The sequence below is a fragment of the Hemibagrus wyckioides genome, linkage group LG03, assembly GCF_019097595.1.
Source record: "Hemibagrus wyckioides isolate EC202008001 linkage group LG03, SWU_Hwy_1.0, whole genome shotgun sequence".
Taxonomy (NCBI): Eukaryota; Metazoa; Chordata; class Actinopteri; order Siluriformes; family Bagridae; genus Hemibagrus; species Hemibagrus wyckioides.
The window spans coordinates 12,159,971-12,173,670 of record NC_080712.1 but is presented as its reverse complement, the minus strand read 5'-3'; the positions used below and the strand labels follow the sequence as shown (position 1 = coordinate 12,173,670).

Sequence of the window (13,700 nt, the reverse complement as noted above, 5' to 3'; positions counted from 1 at the left end):
CAATCTGTAGTGCATGTTTTTTCGCTTTGTTGTGTTTCTATGGGATGTGGATTATAATAATTTTAGAAATTTCATCCCATCACCCATACTGAGAAGCAGTTGGACAAGGTAACATGCTGGGAGGAGAAATTGCAGATTATGATAGCAGCTCACAGGAAAGATCTCCCAAAGTCCTTTTTGGATTACTTCATTGGAATGAAGATTCCAAAATCCTCCTGGATATTTCACCACGTAGGGGGCGGGTACAATAATTCAGCTGTTCCTCAGTTCTTCCTCCATCCTCTTCGGATGAGAGCAGAGTCTTGTCAGGAAGATTTTTTTTAATCAGCATTGTGTCACATAAAGTGCCTCTCTTATGAATGACCTCTGAAAAACATCTGTTTTGACGTAGGTCAAAGCGCCCAGTCCCTGTGTCAATGACTGCACCAAGAATCGACACTTCAGTTCCTGTCATCCCTCACCAGAAGGTATGTGCTAGCCAGACTCAAAGAATTCCTACGCATCTCAGCAGAGGTCACTCTTCCTCTAACCCTAGAAGTGAATATAATGTTTTGTGGAGATTCTCTCATATGAGACAGCTGCCTAAGGGTCATCTTCGATCAACCTTATGCTCAGATTATTACAAAGGCTTACACAGAAGCATCTCTTTAGGATGCTACAAGCCGAGCATGTGCCTCTGGGAATAAGAGTTTTACAAGAAAACCTTTCATTCTCAGTGAAATGCCTATTTTCTTGGGTCAACATTTGTGGAAAATCTGATAATGCTGATAATGCCCTCTAGTGTTTGCTAAACAAGGTGCAGTCTGTACAGAAATATCAGTTCATTGCACAAGAAATGTCATTTGAAAAAGATTCAGCAGCATCTAGATTAGAGGTCTTCCTCTTTTTACAGCCAGGGATTCCAGGGGTGTAAAGAAAATATGTTAAAAATGATTTAAATCCAACTATTAAAATGAGGCAGATTTCATGATCGCAGTGCTATTCAACATTTATTAAATCAACGAATCGTTCAGAATAATTTAGTTTTTAATTATTAATGTGTTCACCTGTTTTATAGAAAAATGTTGTAAAAATCTGTAATTCATGTAACAGCGTTAAACTTTCATTGAAAATAATTAACTTTCACATAATCTTCATGATATTCACATGATTTAACTTTTTTAGGGGAGAATGTGTTTAGGTAGCCTTTACTTCACATACATATTTATAGTATACACATAAATGTAATATCATTGGAACACAAATGGCATCAGCTGTTGGATTCATGTTGACATTTCTATGTGTTTTTGAGTTCATTTTTCAGTTCAGATGAAATTCATTTAATTCAAAAAAATTAATATAGCCTTATATCTACAGCAATTAAATCATAAATATAACAGCAGTGTTATGTAACAGTTCCATAATATAGATCTGTAGCTGTAATATTTATTGTAGATATCAACAATTATAACGATTTTTAACTAAAAAAAAAGCAATCCCTTTGGGACGCCACTAATGGGAACCTCACATCTAAGTCTCGTCCTCACCCCGTTTATCCATGTGTCTCCTCCTTTAAGGGTCTTCCTTATCAAATCAATGGTGGTCTTGCCACCTGTGCTGAAACAAACTCCTACCACTGCAACACACAGGAACTCAGCCAGTCCTCTAGCACACAAAAGAGGCAGCAATATAACTCCCCAATTGGACTGTACTCAGCAGAAACACTGAGAGAAATGGCCATGCTTCAGGAGAGAGCTAAAAGCCTGGGCTCAGATGAGCCACTGTGGTATGTAAGCAGGTATATTCAGTACACGTGACATGCCAGTAGCCAGATGTGGTTGTGGCCATTCCCAGCAGATCCCATTGAGACATTAATGGGCAAAATTATGACAAAAAAATTAAGCCTGCTTGGTTATAATGTACAAGCTGAATAAATGATATAAATATAATGTTTATACATGTGAGTACGTGCATGTTCCTTAATTAGGATGAAAATATCTTTAAAAAAAATTCAGGGCAAGGGGTCCGGCCCACCTGGCTGCTAACTGGCATGTGTTATATAACAGAAGGATGACAGCAGTGTAAAAAGCAGCTGGTAATTTGATACAGCAGTGGTTCCCATACCGTCTAGGCCATGAACTCTCTTCAGGCTTGGGTTCACACACACCAGGGTCATATGTGATGCACTATACACACTATATACTTGCGGACACACTGCTTGCTATCCAGCAGGTGTTCTGACACAAGGCTATGTTTTGGGAAAGTCCATTTCCTCTAGACATAAAATTTGGAGTCTGTTTAAAGTGCTGTTTAAGGTTCTAAACAGCACATGTTTTGGGGGCTGTGTTCACTACAAATCATACGATCTGACCTCGGCAGGCCAAAATATAAATAACAGACAAAATTTTTCTCTAAGGGTACTCCAAGTGTACACCCAGGTTAATGTTCCACCATCAGGGCACTTTTTTTTTTATTTTAATCGCTAAAGTTCTAAGGTCCGAAGACATTCTACATATTCCATCTCCAGTAGAGTTCAAAAGTTTATGCACCCTTAGAGCACGATGAACACAGACATTTATGTTAACCATCCACAGTATTTAGTATGTTTGGAACTTTAAAAATTATACTCTGGACATTCCATGCCCACATGAGACAAAGTGACCAGTTTGGTTTCATTCATTTTCACATCTGAGAATCTTCATTCAATTTGAAGACATTGCCCCTTTGCAGCTCAATGTGAGGTCCATGATTATATGGTGTACTGAAAGGGTGTAGTAAAAGAATTTGAGATGCCTCCACAGAGCCCTGACCTCAACCCCAATGAACACTTGCAGGATAAACTGGAATGCTGACTACACCCCAGTTCTTCTCGCTTTACATCAGTGCCTGACCTCAATAATGTTCTTGTAGCACAAATATCTACAGTCAGACTCCATACAGTGGAATGCCTTTCCAGAAGAGTAAAGAATATTACACAGTGTAAGGACGACTAAATCTAGAATGGGTGTAATAATCTGGTCCATAATATTTTGCATATGTAATGTTGCACCATGGAATCAACAGACGTTTACAGATTTCCTAAATGTAGCACAAATATCATTTTACTTTCCTGTAACACATAAATGCCAGTGTTTCTATGTAATATCAGGATTCTGTTCTATAAAAGCTCTGAGTTCTGCCATTTAAGTTTCAGACAGTTTATAGAGATCAGCACAGTGATAGAGAGACAGTGCACCTGTTGCGTCTCTCGCTATAAAAGGCCATGGATTGTCAAGGTTCAGGTGTCTCTAGCTGTCACACTAATTTATCTCCCTTCCCTCTCCCTCTCATGACTCAACTCCTCTAGGGTTCAGCCTTTAAGCAGTGAATAATATACCATCTGAAACGTTCACTCTGAGAGATTTTCTTTTGGTGTTTAGGATGAAAAATTAATTGGCAGATCAGTATAACTCTATAACCCAACCATTAGGTCAGTGTTTCCTTTATGAAGAAATAGTGTTGCTAATCGTGTGAGTTACATTATATTACTACTGTATATTTTATATTCATAGTTTGTTGCAACAGCTTTAGCTGAATCTTTTTCCCTCTTTGATTATTAAGTATGCTTTGCATTCAGATATTTATACACATAGATAGATAGATAGATAGATAGATAGATAGATAGATAGATAGATAGATAGATAGATAGATAGATAGATAGATAGATAGATAGATAGATAGATAGATTGATTGATTGATACACCTGTATTGTTATTGCAAAATGCAGGTACATAGCAATGAAATGCTGTTTATCATGTACCAGAAGTGCAAATAGTACAAATTGTAGAAATTGTGCAAATAAACAAGTGCAGATAAACATGTAAATAGATGTACATCAATAAATAAGGCTATGGCAGGTAGTATGTGCATAGAAAAGTATGTGCAAGTTGTATTTATAGCACATAATGTGTAAAGAAAAGTATAATTATATATATAAAAATAGAATTATATATATATATATATATATATGTGTGTGTGTGTGTGTGTGTGCATTATGTACATTGTATGTACAACAGTAACAGAGATAATATATAGTGTATATATACAGATAGTACACAGACACACATATATATTTACACAAACCTATGATTGTCCACAAATTTATTCCAGATTTTTTCTTGATTTTCTTTAACTAATAATTTAATCTTAATTGTTATGTACTATTTAGACTGTTCTATATAGAGTGCTATATAGGAGGATATCAGTAGTAGTAGTTCTTTTCAAGCTTGGACACCCATATACATCACATCCATATTTGCTTTCTAAACATCCCGTTCCAGATTTAGTCCATGGCTGTGTGGATTTGCACGTTCAGCGACAAAAGCACTAGTGAGGTCAGGCACTGAGATCGGGTGAGGTCAGGGGTGACTTTGATCGCTAAAGGTCAGGGGTGCAGTTGCTATTCCAGTTCATCCCGAAGATATTCAGTGGGGTCGAGGTCAGGGTTCTGTGCAGGACACTCACTCATGACGATCAACTTTAAGGGAAATTCCGTAGACATTCTGTACAATTGTGTGACTCCAACTGTGTGGCAACAGTTTGGGGAAGACCCACATATTGATGATGTCCACAATTTTTTGGCCATGTAGTGTACACTGTAGTGCAGAAGTAGTGTATACTGGATTTACAGTATGCTGTGGGTAATGTTTGGATATATAATAAAGTAAAATATCCAGGGAATTTATTTTGTCAACTAAATATATAAACGTCACTATAAAATAACTAATAATAAGAAACAAATTCAGACCCAGCATCAGATTGTGACTCACTTAACAGATATTAACAGATGTTGTTTTTCTTTCTCTCTTTATCCTTACAACCCTAGGTTATTACCAACATGCCTATCAAGTTAGTACCATGCCACTGTGTGCTGTAGTGCTGTGTTGTTTATGTGCATGTCTGTGTCTGTGGCATGTTTAGGCCTTTAGTTTTTGTGCAGTCCAGTTGAAATCTGTCTACCCAGTGAGTCAGCGAGTCTGTGATTAATCTTGCTTTGTAGAATTGAGAAAGCAGAATCTGTCTGGCTCAAACCAGCATATGCTTCATGTATATGTCAGTGTGTGGTGCTGTGTTGTGTCGTGTCGTGCTGTGCTCAGGAATGACAGGACTGTAGAGTGGACAGACTGATGATCTCTGTAGCTGCATGTTTGTCATATTCAGAGATTACATTCAGATCACTGGTTGTGGCCAGCATGACGATGACATAGAACTGATACAGTGTTGTGACAAGAATTAAGGCCAGAATTTATGGTTGGAAGTCGACGTGTGCAGGACGCTTTTTATTCTGGTATTTAAAGGAGCTCATTAAAATACACTGAATGTTAATTTTGACATATAATTCTGATTGTTGTTGTAAAAGCATTAATCATCTTATCTCATTCAGTCAATTCGAACTTTTGACCTATCTAAAACTCATTCACAAATTGGTTCTGTAGCTCCTTTAAAGCTTCCTTTTCTGTAAAAGGAGATTTTACGCTCTCTTTCCTGCATGTCTTATCTTCTAGCCATCACTGCACCACATCTTTCCTCTCTTGTTCCCACTTCACCCCCCTTTTCCTCTCTCTCTTCTACCTTTTTACCCCACATTCAACTAACTCCACCACCACAGCAACGAGTACGTGCCCCCTTTCAACCCCACTGCCCTGAAGGACACGGCTCTTTCCACCCACAAGCCCATTGAAGTGAAGGGGCCAGGGGGCAAGGCCACCATCATCCACGCCCAGTACAACACTCCCATTAGCATGTACTCACAGGACGCCATCATGGATGCAATCGCTGGTCAGTCTCAGGCCAGAGGGGCTGAAATGTCCGGGTAAGACCAAATGAACCGCCTTGCCTTCCTCTCCTGCTTGCATGAGCCATCCTCCCCTTTGTGCTGGTCAAATAGCTGTGCTTGGTTCAGCTGCTGCTGTGTGCTGAAGATTTCCATCAAGATGGCCAGTTATCTATCTCTTACACCCATTCATTTCTCTTGATGGTGTAGTACGGATACATACAGAGGAATGCTGAACGGTTTTAGTAAGACTTCCTGTTGCTTTGAGTGTGTACAAAGTGTTGGGAAAAGTAGCACAACATTTGGTCACAACAGCCATTTTTCAGTGAGTTAAAGAAATTTTATAAAGATTTATGGTGGAAATTTACTTCTAAGACAAGTGCAAATCGTTTAGTTAACGCCCATGTGTAAATTTAATTGTCAATATCTTTAATAATATGTTTTACCTAAAATATAAACAAGTAGTTTTCATTTCGAGAAGCAGTGAGGAACTTACTCACTTATTTGGAAACATGATGCTGGTTGAGAAGATGCACAATAGTTTTGATTGTATATCATATTTTTGGTGTGTGTGCAATTCCATCAGTGTTGTGATATAATTATTGTTATTCTGAAATAGTGAAGATGACCCTACTATAAGCAAGTGTGTCCAGGATTTTTTACTGGCATTGTAAATGCATTGGTTTTATGTTAAAGTAGTAGAGTAGAGTAGTTTGCACTTTATTAATCGCCATGGGAAATTTGGTAATCTTGTTCAACCGTGTAGATAGAGTGGACTCGTATTGGATGAGTTGAGCACTTAGTAAAAGGAAAATCACATAGTAACCTAATGTAGTAACCTAGAATTGTAGTAACATAAGATTAAATACATTATAATTAATGTAACATGTTTTATTGATTATTATGACCATTTATTCATTTCGGATGAACGGGCATGATCATCATGAGTTTTGGTCTTGTTTTTTGGTGTGTGTATATGCTGTAATGCTGTATCTTATACATATTACAGCTCCAGTGTGACACTCTTAGTAAAAAATGTCCCTTTAAGTATAACCCTACGCAGAAACCTTAGTTATTCAAAGAGGGACCGTCTCTGATAGTGAAACTCCTCGGTTGTGGAAAACTACCTTGAAGCTATAAGGGTTTCACTATTAAATGAGGTTCCATGTAGAACTCCTTTTAAAAAGTTAGAAACCCTGACCTGTCCAAACAAGCCACAAGGACCACTTTTTTTCTAAGAGTGTATGTATTTGGTGTATGTCCGTTACTTGCAAAGAGAATACTGAAGATGTTTCTGTAGGAAGCTACACAAAACATTTTCATAAATGTCTGTCTGATGGGTCAGTTATGTCCATCTCATTGCACACTCTGCCCCTCCACACTCATGTTCATCTATGGCTCCACCCTCTTTCTGTTCCCCTCTGCTACCCCTCTGTGCCCCTCTGCTGCCCCTCTGCTGCCTCGGCTGGGTGATATTTCCCAGCGATGAGGCTGTCTCTGGCTCTCCCCTTTCGTAAGTAGCTCAATTCATGTATTCATTATTCACTTCGGCCATTCATTCTCCCACAATGCAGTCTCTCTGTCTTCATCATCATGCAACTCAGCATGTTTACACACCTCATCTCTACACCCTGACAATCTTTTCACTTCTGTCCTTCTCTTATACCCTCAATGTCACCTGTTAGTACTCTGAGTTTGAATTATGTAATTGATCTTGGCCCTAACTGTCACCCTCATTCCATATGGGCTGTAGGTTTAACTGACCAATGTTACCAATTATCACCTACTAGTTAGTTCTCTCCTACCAACCAGGGAGCTAGCTCAGGCTTCCTCAGAGTCTCACTACTGCTCATACACACACTCAGAAGAAAGAAAAAACTGCCCCTTTGGGTGTACATGTGCTCACAATTTGTTAGTGTCACTCTGACTGACAGGAGACACTTTCCCCATCACCAACACCCAGAGTACACGGCCAGCGTAGCCAGTTTTTGACTCCTGGCTGTGGATGTTGAACCCGTCTCTGTTGCAGTACCAGTAAAATTGTGGAGTAGGGTCTGTCGAAATGGGCTTTAGTCACTTTGGCTATTTGGTGCATTGATTGTTCATGATTTTTACGTACATGTCAGAAATGAAGTGTGGGAACCACGATATCACTGCTCAACTCTGTCATCCTTCTGGGCAAGAGATTGATGTTTGCACTGGTAATGATACACTAGACAAGCTTCTGCTGTTTAGAAAGCAATCATGTCCCATGCCTTTCCTCTTACGTTTGTCAGCTTATGCTAAAAAGTGCTGCCTTTTCCCTCTGTACCTTAGTAAGTAAAAAACAATAATTCACAAATTAAAAATGCACAACAGGTAAACTCAGTAACTTTACCTTTGTTAACACTATGCCATCTACTAATACCCATTTGTATAAGTTTTTAGTAAATATCACGAAAAGACCTTTTTGTAGTTAACCCAGTCACACAGTACACTCACGTAAACCTCGGGCCATGCCGGCTGAGGAGTGTGTGCTTTACGGTTGCGGCTCTCTCTGTGGTTGCAGTAGTCTGCCTGTTAAAGAGCGTGTTATAGACAGTGCTTCCCCAGTGTATCAGGCTGTGAATGCAAGTGGAGAAGTGCTGGAGCCTGCTGAGTGGGCACGGAGAGCTGCCCACATGCAGTCCAAGTCCTTCCGCCTCCTCGCCCACATCACCGGCACTGAATACTGTGAGTATGCACTTCAGACCCCAACACACACACACTATTTAACCTTCATGTTCTGTTCAGGACAATAAACTATTAGCTATCATTATTGAAACTTAAACAATGTAAGCCTCCTGGTGGTCCAGCGACAGGATCCCACGCTCTCATTGTCACGGTCCGGGTTCGATTTCTGGGCAGGGCGCTAACCTGAAGAGTTAACTCTCAGTGCTAGTCCCAAGCCCGAATAAAATGGGAGGGTTGTGTAAAACCTGTGCCAAATCAAAGCATGCAAACCAAATGTCCGCTGTGGCGACCTCGAACAGGCAGCAGCCGAAAGAACAACAACATTAAAAGTCAAACAATGAGACACAAAGGTAGTGGAAGCTTCAAATCCTGGCATCGCCATTTTGCAACCTTGACAAGGCCCTTAAACCTCACCTGCTCAGCTGTATAAATATATAAAGATAAAATATAAGTCAAGTTCATCTGCCAAATGGCATAAATGTAATGATGGTTTTCAGTGATTTATTTTAATTATGGTGAGTGTAAAGTCGTAATAAATTAATTCTTTGCAGTGCCAAATATTATGTGAGTCTGATCTGTGAAGATGATGTGCCAAGGTTTTAAACGTCATCATTATTATTTATATTGATTTCATTACAGTGAGGGAAAAAATGATTTGATCCCCTGCTGATTTTGTACGTTTGCCCACTGACAAAGAAATGATCAGTCTGTAATTTTAATGGTAGGTGTATTTGAACAGTGAGAGGCAGAATAACAACAAAAAAATCCAGAAAAACACATTTCAGAAAAGTTCTACATTGATTTGCATTTTAATGAGTGAAATAAGTATTTGATCCCCTATCAGTCAGAAAGATTTCTGGCTCCCAGGTGTCTTTTATACAGGTAAGGAGCTGAGATTACAGTAGGAGCACTCTCGGGGAGTGCTCTTAATCTCAGCTCATTACCTGTATGAAAGACACCTGTCCACAGAAGGAAGCAATCAATCAGATTCCAAACTCTCCATCATGGCCAAGACCAAAGAGCTGTCCATGGATGTCAGGGACAAGATTGTAGACCTACACAAAGCTGGAATGAGCTACAAGACCATCGCCAAGCAGCTTGGTGAGAAGGTGACAACAGTTGGTGCGATTATTCCCAAATGGAAGAAACACAAAAGGACTGTCAATCTTCCTCGGTCCGGGGCTCCATGCAAGATCTCACCTCATGGAGTTTCAATGATCATGAGAACGGCGAGGAATCAGCCCAGAATTACACTGGAGGACTTTGTCAATGATCTTAAGGCAGCTGGGACCATAGTCACCAAGAAAACAATTGGTAACACACTACGCCGTGAAAGACTGAAATCCTGTTTTTCTGCTAAGGGGACAGGACAACCGCACCGCATCAAAGGGACAATGGACGGAGCCATGTACCGTCAAATCTTGAGTGAGAACCTCCTTCCCTCAGCCAGGGCATTGATAATGGGTCGTGGATGCAAAGAGGAGTGGGCCCAAATTCCTTGAGATGTGAGATGTGTGCAAATCTGGTTGCCAACAAGGGTTTGCCACCAAGTACTAAGTCATGTTTTGCAAAGGGGTCAAATACTTATTTCACTCAATAAAATGCAAATCAATGTAGAACTTTTTTGAAATGTGTTTTTTCTGGATTTTTTTGTTGTTATTCTGCCTCTCACTGTTCAGATAAACCTACCATTAAAATTACAGACTGACCATTTCTTTGTCAGTGGGCAAACATACAAAATCAGCAGGGGATCAAATAATTTTTTCCCTCACTGTAGGTCCTTGGGATCAGCAGTGTCTCTGATTAAGTTGCTGTCTCATTTGATGTCTTCTATGACATCAAAAAACATGGACTGAATAATTAATATTTTATATTCGTGCATTTAATATTTCTCTAGAATCAGTTCAGAGTGATGCATCATGATAACGTAAATACTGCTCCTGGCTCATGCTGTTTAGCGCACACAAAAATAGACATAGTGAAAATAATGTCACTGTTTCCGGCCCGAGTAGTGTTTTATTCTGTAGTTACATTTGATATTTGAATACCAATAAGCTAAGTTGTGGTATTAACCGCTCACGATGTGCACTTAATTAAACAAAATTAGCTGAAATTACGATCAAATCTGCCAAAATGAGATGAAGTCCAAATGAAAAATCCGAAAAGAGAGAGCTTGATCAATTTTAACATACATTTTATATATTGCAAATTCTGCAACGGAGCATGAAGGTTTTTGAAAATGAAAATTCTTCACTGAAATGCTGGATTTTTAATTAATTTATTTATTTATTATGGTGAATGATAGCTGGTCTCTAATATTCATCTCTCTTTTCTTCTCCCTCTTTTTTTTCCTGCAGTGCAAGACCCAAACGAGGAAGCTCTTGCAAGAGCGAGGTAGGCAGCTAGCAGCAGCACCTGGTGGCCAAAAGACATCGTAGTATTGACTTGTTAAGATAAAACATGATTCGAAACAAAAGACTGACCTGCACCAACATAGCCTGACCCCCTCATTCAGCACATTTTAAAGTCATACAATCTCACGTGTAAGATATAACCTTAGAGTTCTTCTTTAAGGACGAATGTTACAGAGCGAGCAGCGTATTTGAACACTTATATTGGAGTGGAGGTTATCTTTCCTAACTCTCTTCTTCTTTCTCTCCTGTCTTTCTCTGTCTGTCTTTTCTTCCATACCTCTCTTTATGCCACAGGGAAATATTTGAGTCAGGAGCTAAAGGCCCTCGTTTTGCCAAACTGAAAAACTGGCACAACGGCCTGTCTGCCCAAATCCTTAACGTGTCTCACTAAAAGAGCTCAGGACAGACAGCGGTAGGGAAATGATGTCATGGGAAGTAGACAGGCAAAGCATGTGAGAGAGAAGGACTGAGAGAGAAGACAACGTTGGTACATTCAGCACAGTCCCATGGACAGATTTCCTATTCTTGCTGTATACTCTCTCTGTGCTGTGGCTGGACTGTAGAACGTATGATGGAATGTGTCGGCCGTGGTGTAATGTTTTCTCACGCTGTCTCTGTACCTGAGTCTATGATAATCAGCAAATAAAAGCTGTCGGACTGTTAACTGAAAAACGTCGGGCAGGTTTCTTGGCATCTTGCTTCTTTTGAATGTGCTTAAATAGTTGAAATAGGAACTGTTTAAATCTGCAAAAAAAAAGCTCTGGATGATATAAGTAAAAAGGGAGTGCTTTCTACAGTACGAGTTTATTATTGATAAGCAAATCTGAATTTAAACATAATAATTCAGCCGCTCATAGAGATCATTAGGTCTGTGTGTTTTTATTTATTTGGTTGTGTAAAATTTTACTCCAGTATTGGATTGTGTGATTAGTGTAGTCCATTGTAATTGGTTTAGTGAATAAATTTACTGTAAGATCTTGTTCTTTGTTCGCTGAATTATTGATCACCTTAGAGAGTTTATAGCGAGAGCGGATAGTTAGTGCTTGAGGCATGCAGTACAGACACACGGTCAGCTTCCAGCTTACTTTTTGCAGATCTTAAATAGAGGATCATAAATACACATGGTGCTAGACAGAGTTATTAAAAGCCTTAGACATATCTGTTTCTTGAAGGCGCTTGCAGTTAATCCAGTCCATTTTCTTTCTACTTAGGAATATCGACTTTGCCACTGAGCTGGTCTGAATTTGCTGTTCTGAGAGTTTACAGTTGAGTACAAAGGTTTGCATCCCATTAGTGTAAAAGGAAGCTGACTCAAAATGTGAACACTCGGTATCAAGAATATTATGTTAGATCAAACTGTGTACATGTTAAAATATTAATACTGGACAAAGAAAAAAACATTAAAGAAAAACATCATGGATTTTCCTGCCTGAATATATTGCATGCACTTAAAAGAAACCTTCACACTGAACCGTATTAAATATATTTCTATTGACTTAAATGCTCATACACTACTATGCGCTCAGTTAAGAAAAAATACTACATATTTACATAATGAACATATTGTATCTCAACAAAACGTTATTTTATTAAACAAGTTTCTTAATTACTAGATTGAATGATGTAGAGTGAGTATGATCAGTTCACCCAGTAAATCAGCTACACTGTGAAATCTCCCGAGGATGTTGGCACCGATTGGAACCATAGCTGTAGTATTTAGGCACCTTAAACATGAGATTATATGGCTGTTGCGAAACACCAGCATTGCCGGTATGATTCTCAGCTCAGGTTCGCACTAGCTGTTCGATTTTATTCAGGGGATTTTTAAACACACGCTCAAATCATGTTGGATGAATGAGTACTAATTGTGTTTGTTATGTTCAGTTAGTCTGTTTACTGATGCTAAGTTGGTGTTGTGTTTTTGTTATTCTCGGAACAAGTTAGCAATTGTTGTCACAAGGGGAAAAATTCAATCAGTCTCAGACATAAAGGATAATGGTCTTGATTTATTGTGACAAAAACCTAAAGAGCATCTATAGTCTTTCACCATTTTCAAGCAATGTGTTATTAATGAAAAATCCAACATGGAAGTTAGTGGACAGAGCGAACACTGATCTGAAAGCTCCCGAATGTGGTGCAGTTGTGCTGAGTTTTAGTTCTGCTACTTAGCGGCCTACATCATGATGAGCTCGGTGGTGTTGATAGCAGTATTAGCATGAAAACTTTGTCGTGAGAGAGCTGTATGGACCTAAGGCCTAAAACATCGTTCTGTGTAGGTAGAGAGAAAGTAATGTCTAATTCCAAATGCTACCACCATCACAGCATTGTCGGTAATGCAGGAAGCCAGCAGCTCAGGATTTGATGTTAAAATAAGTCTTGTTTGGCATTAAAAATGTTCTAAAGATTAATGTGCAAGTCGTTTACCTCCAACTCGTTTAACGTTCTTTGAGCAGCTTTTATGATCAGTTGTAATGAGAGCGTCAACTTTTCCATGTCATGACATTTTTCAGTCATGTTTTTAATCTGTGGCTAAATTTAAACTAGATATCCAGATACATATTTTTATTTCTTTCATAGAGAAACTATAGAAGATGCAGACCTTTGCACACAACTGTAGCTTAGCAGAGGTTAATATTTCATGAATAGCATTTCTAATGGTTTAACACTGTATAGCGAGATATAGTACTTTTTGTCCAGATACAGTATAAAACAATTGTCAAGCAGTGATTGATTATAGGAGCTGAAGTAGATTTCAATCCTGGGAATAGCAACTTCTCTGTAGA

General features: G+C 38.9%; 1 protein-coding gene across 11 annotated transcripts in view; it reads left to right on the top strand.

Annotated features, from left to right (window-relative positions):
- Positions 1 to 13,700, top strand: part of ldb3a (LIM domain binding 3a) — a 54,802-nt gene that overhangs the window by 20,722 nt on the left and 20,380 nt on the right. For 6 of the 11 annotated variants that reach the window (XM_058386322.1, XM_058386330.1, XM_058386329.1 and 3 more), the window contains exons 4-9: positions 392 to 467; positions 4,844 to 4,866; positions 5,627 to 5,830; positions 7,275 to 7,304; positions 8,340 to 8,503; positions 10,861 to 10,897. In XM_058386322.1, the coding sequence (XP_058242305.1) occupies positions 392 to 467; positions 4,844 to 4,866; positions 5,627 to 5,830; positions 7,275 to 7,304; positions 8,340 to 8,503; positions 10,861 to 10,897 (534 nt within the window). Of the gene's footprint in view, positions 1 to 391; positions 468 to 1,556; positions 1,766 to 4,843; positions 4,867 to 5,626; positions 5,831 to 7,274; positions 7,305 to 8,339; positions 8,504 to 10,860; positions 10,898 to 11,211; positions 11,590 to 13,700 lie in introns of those variants that run through there. The other 5 variants (XM_058386331.1, XM_058386323.1, XM_058386324.1 and 2 more) reach the window with 5 other exon arrangements.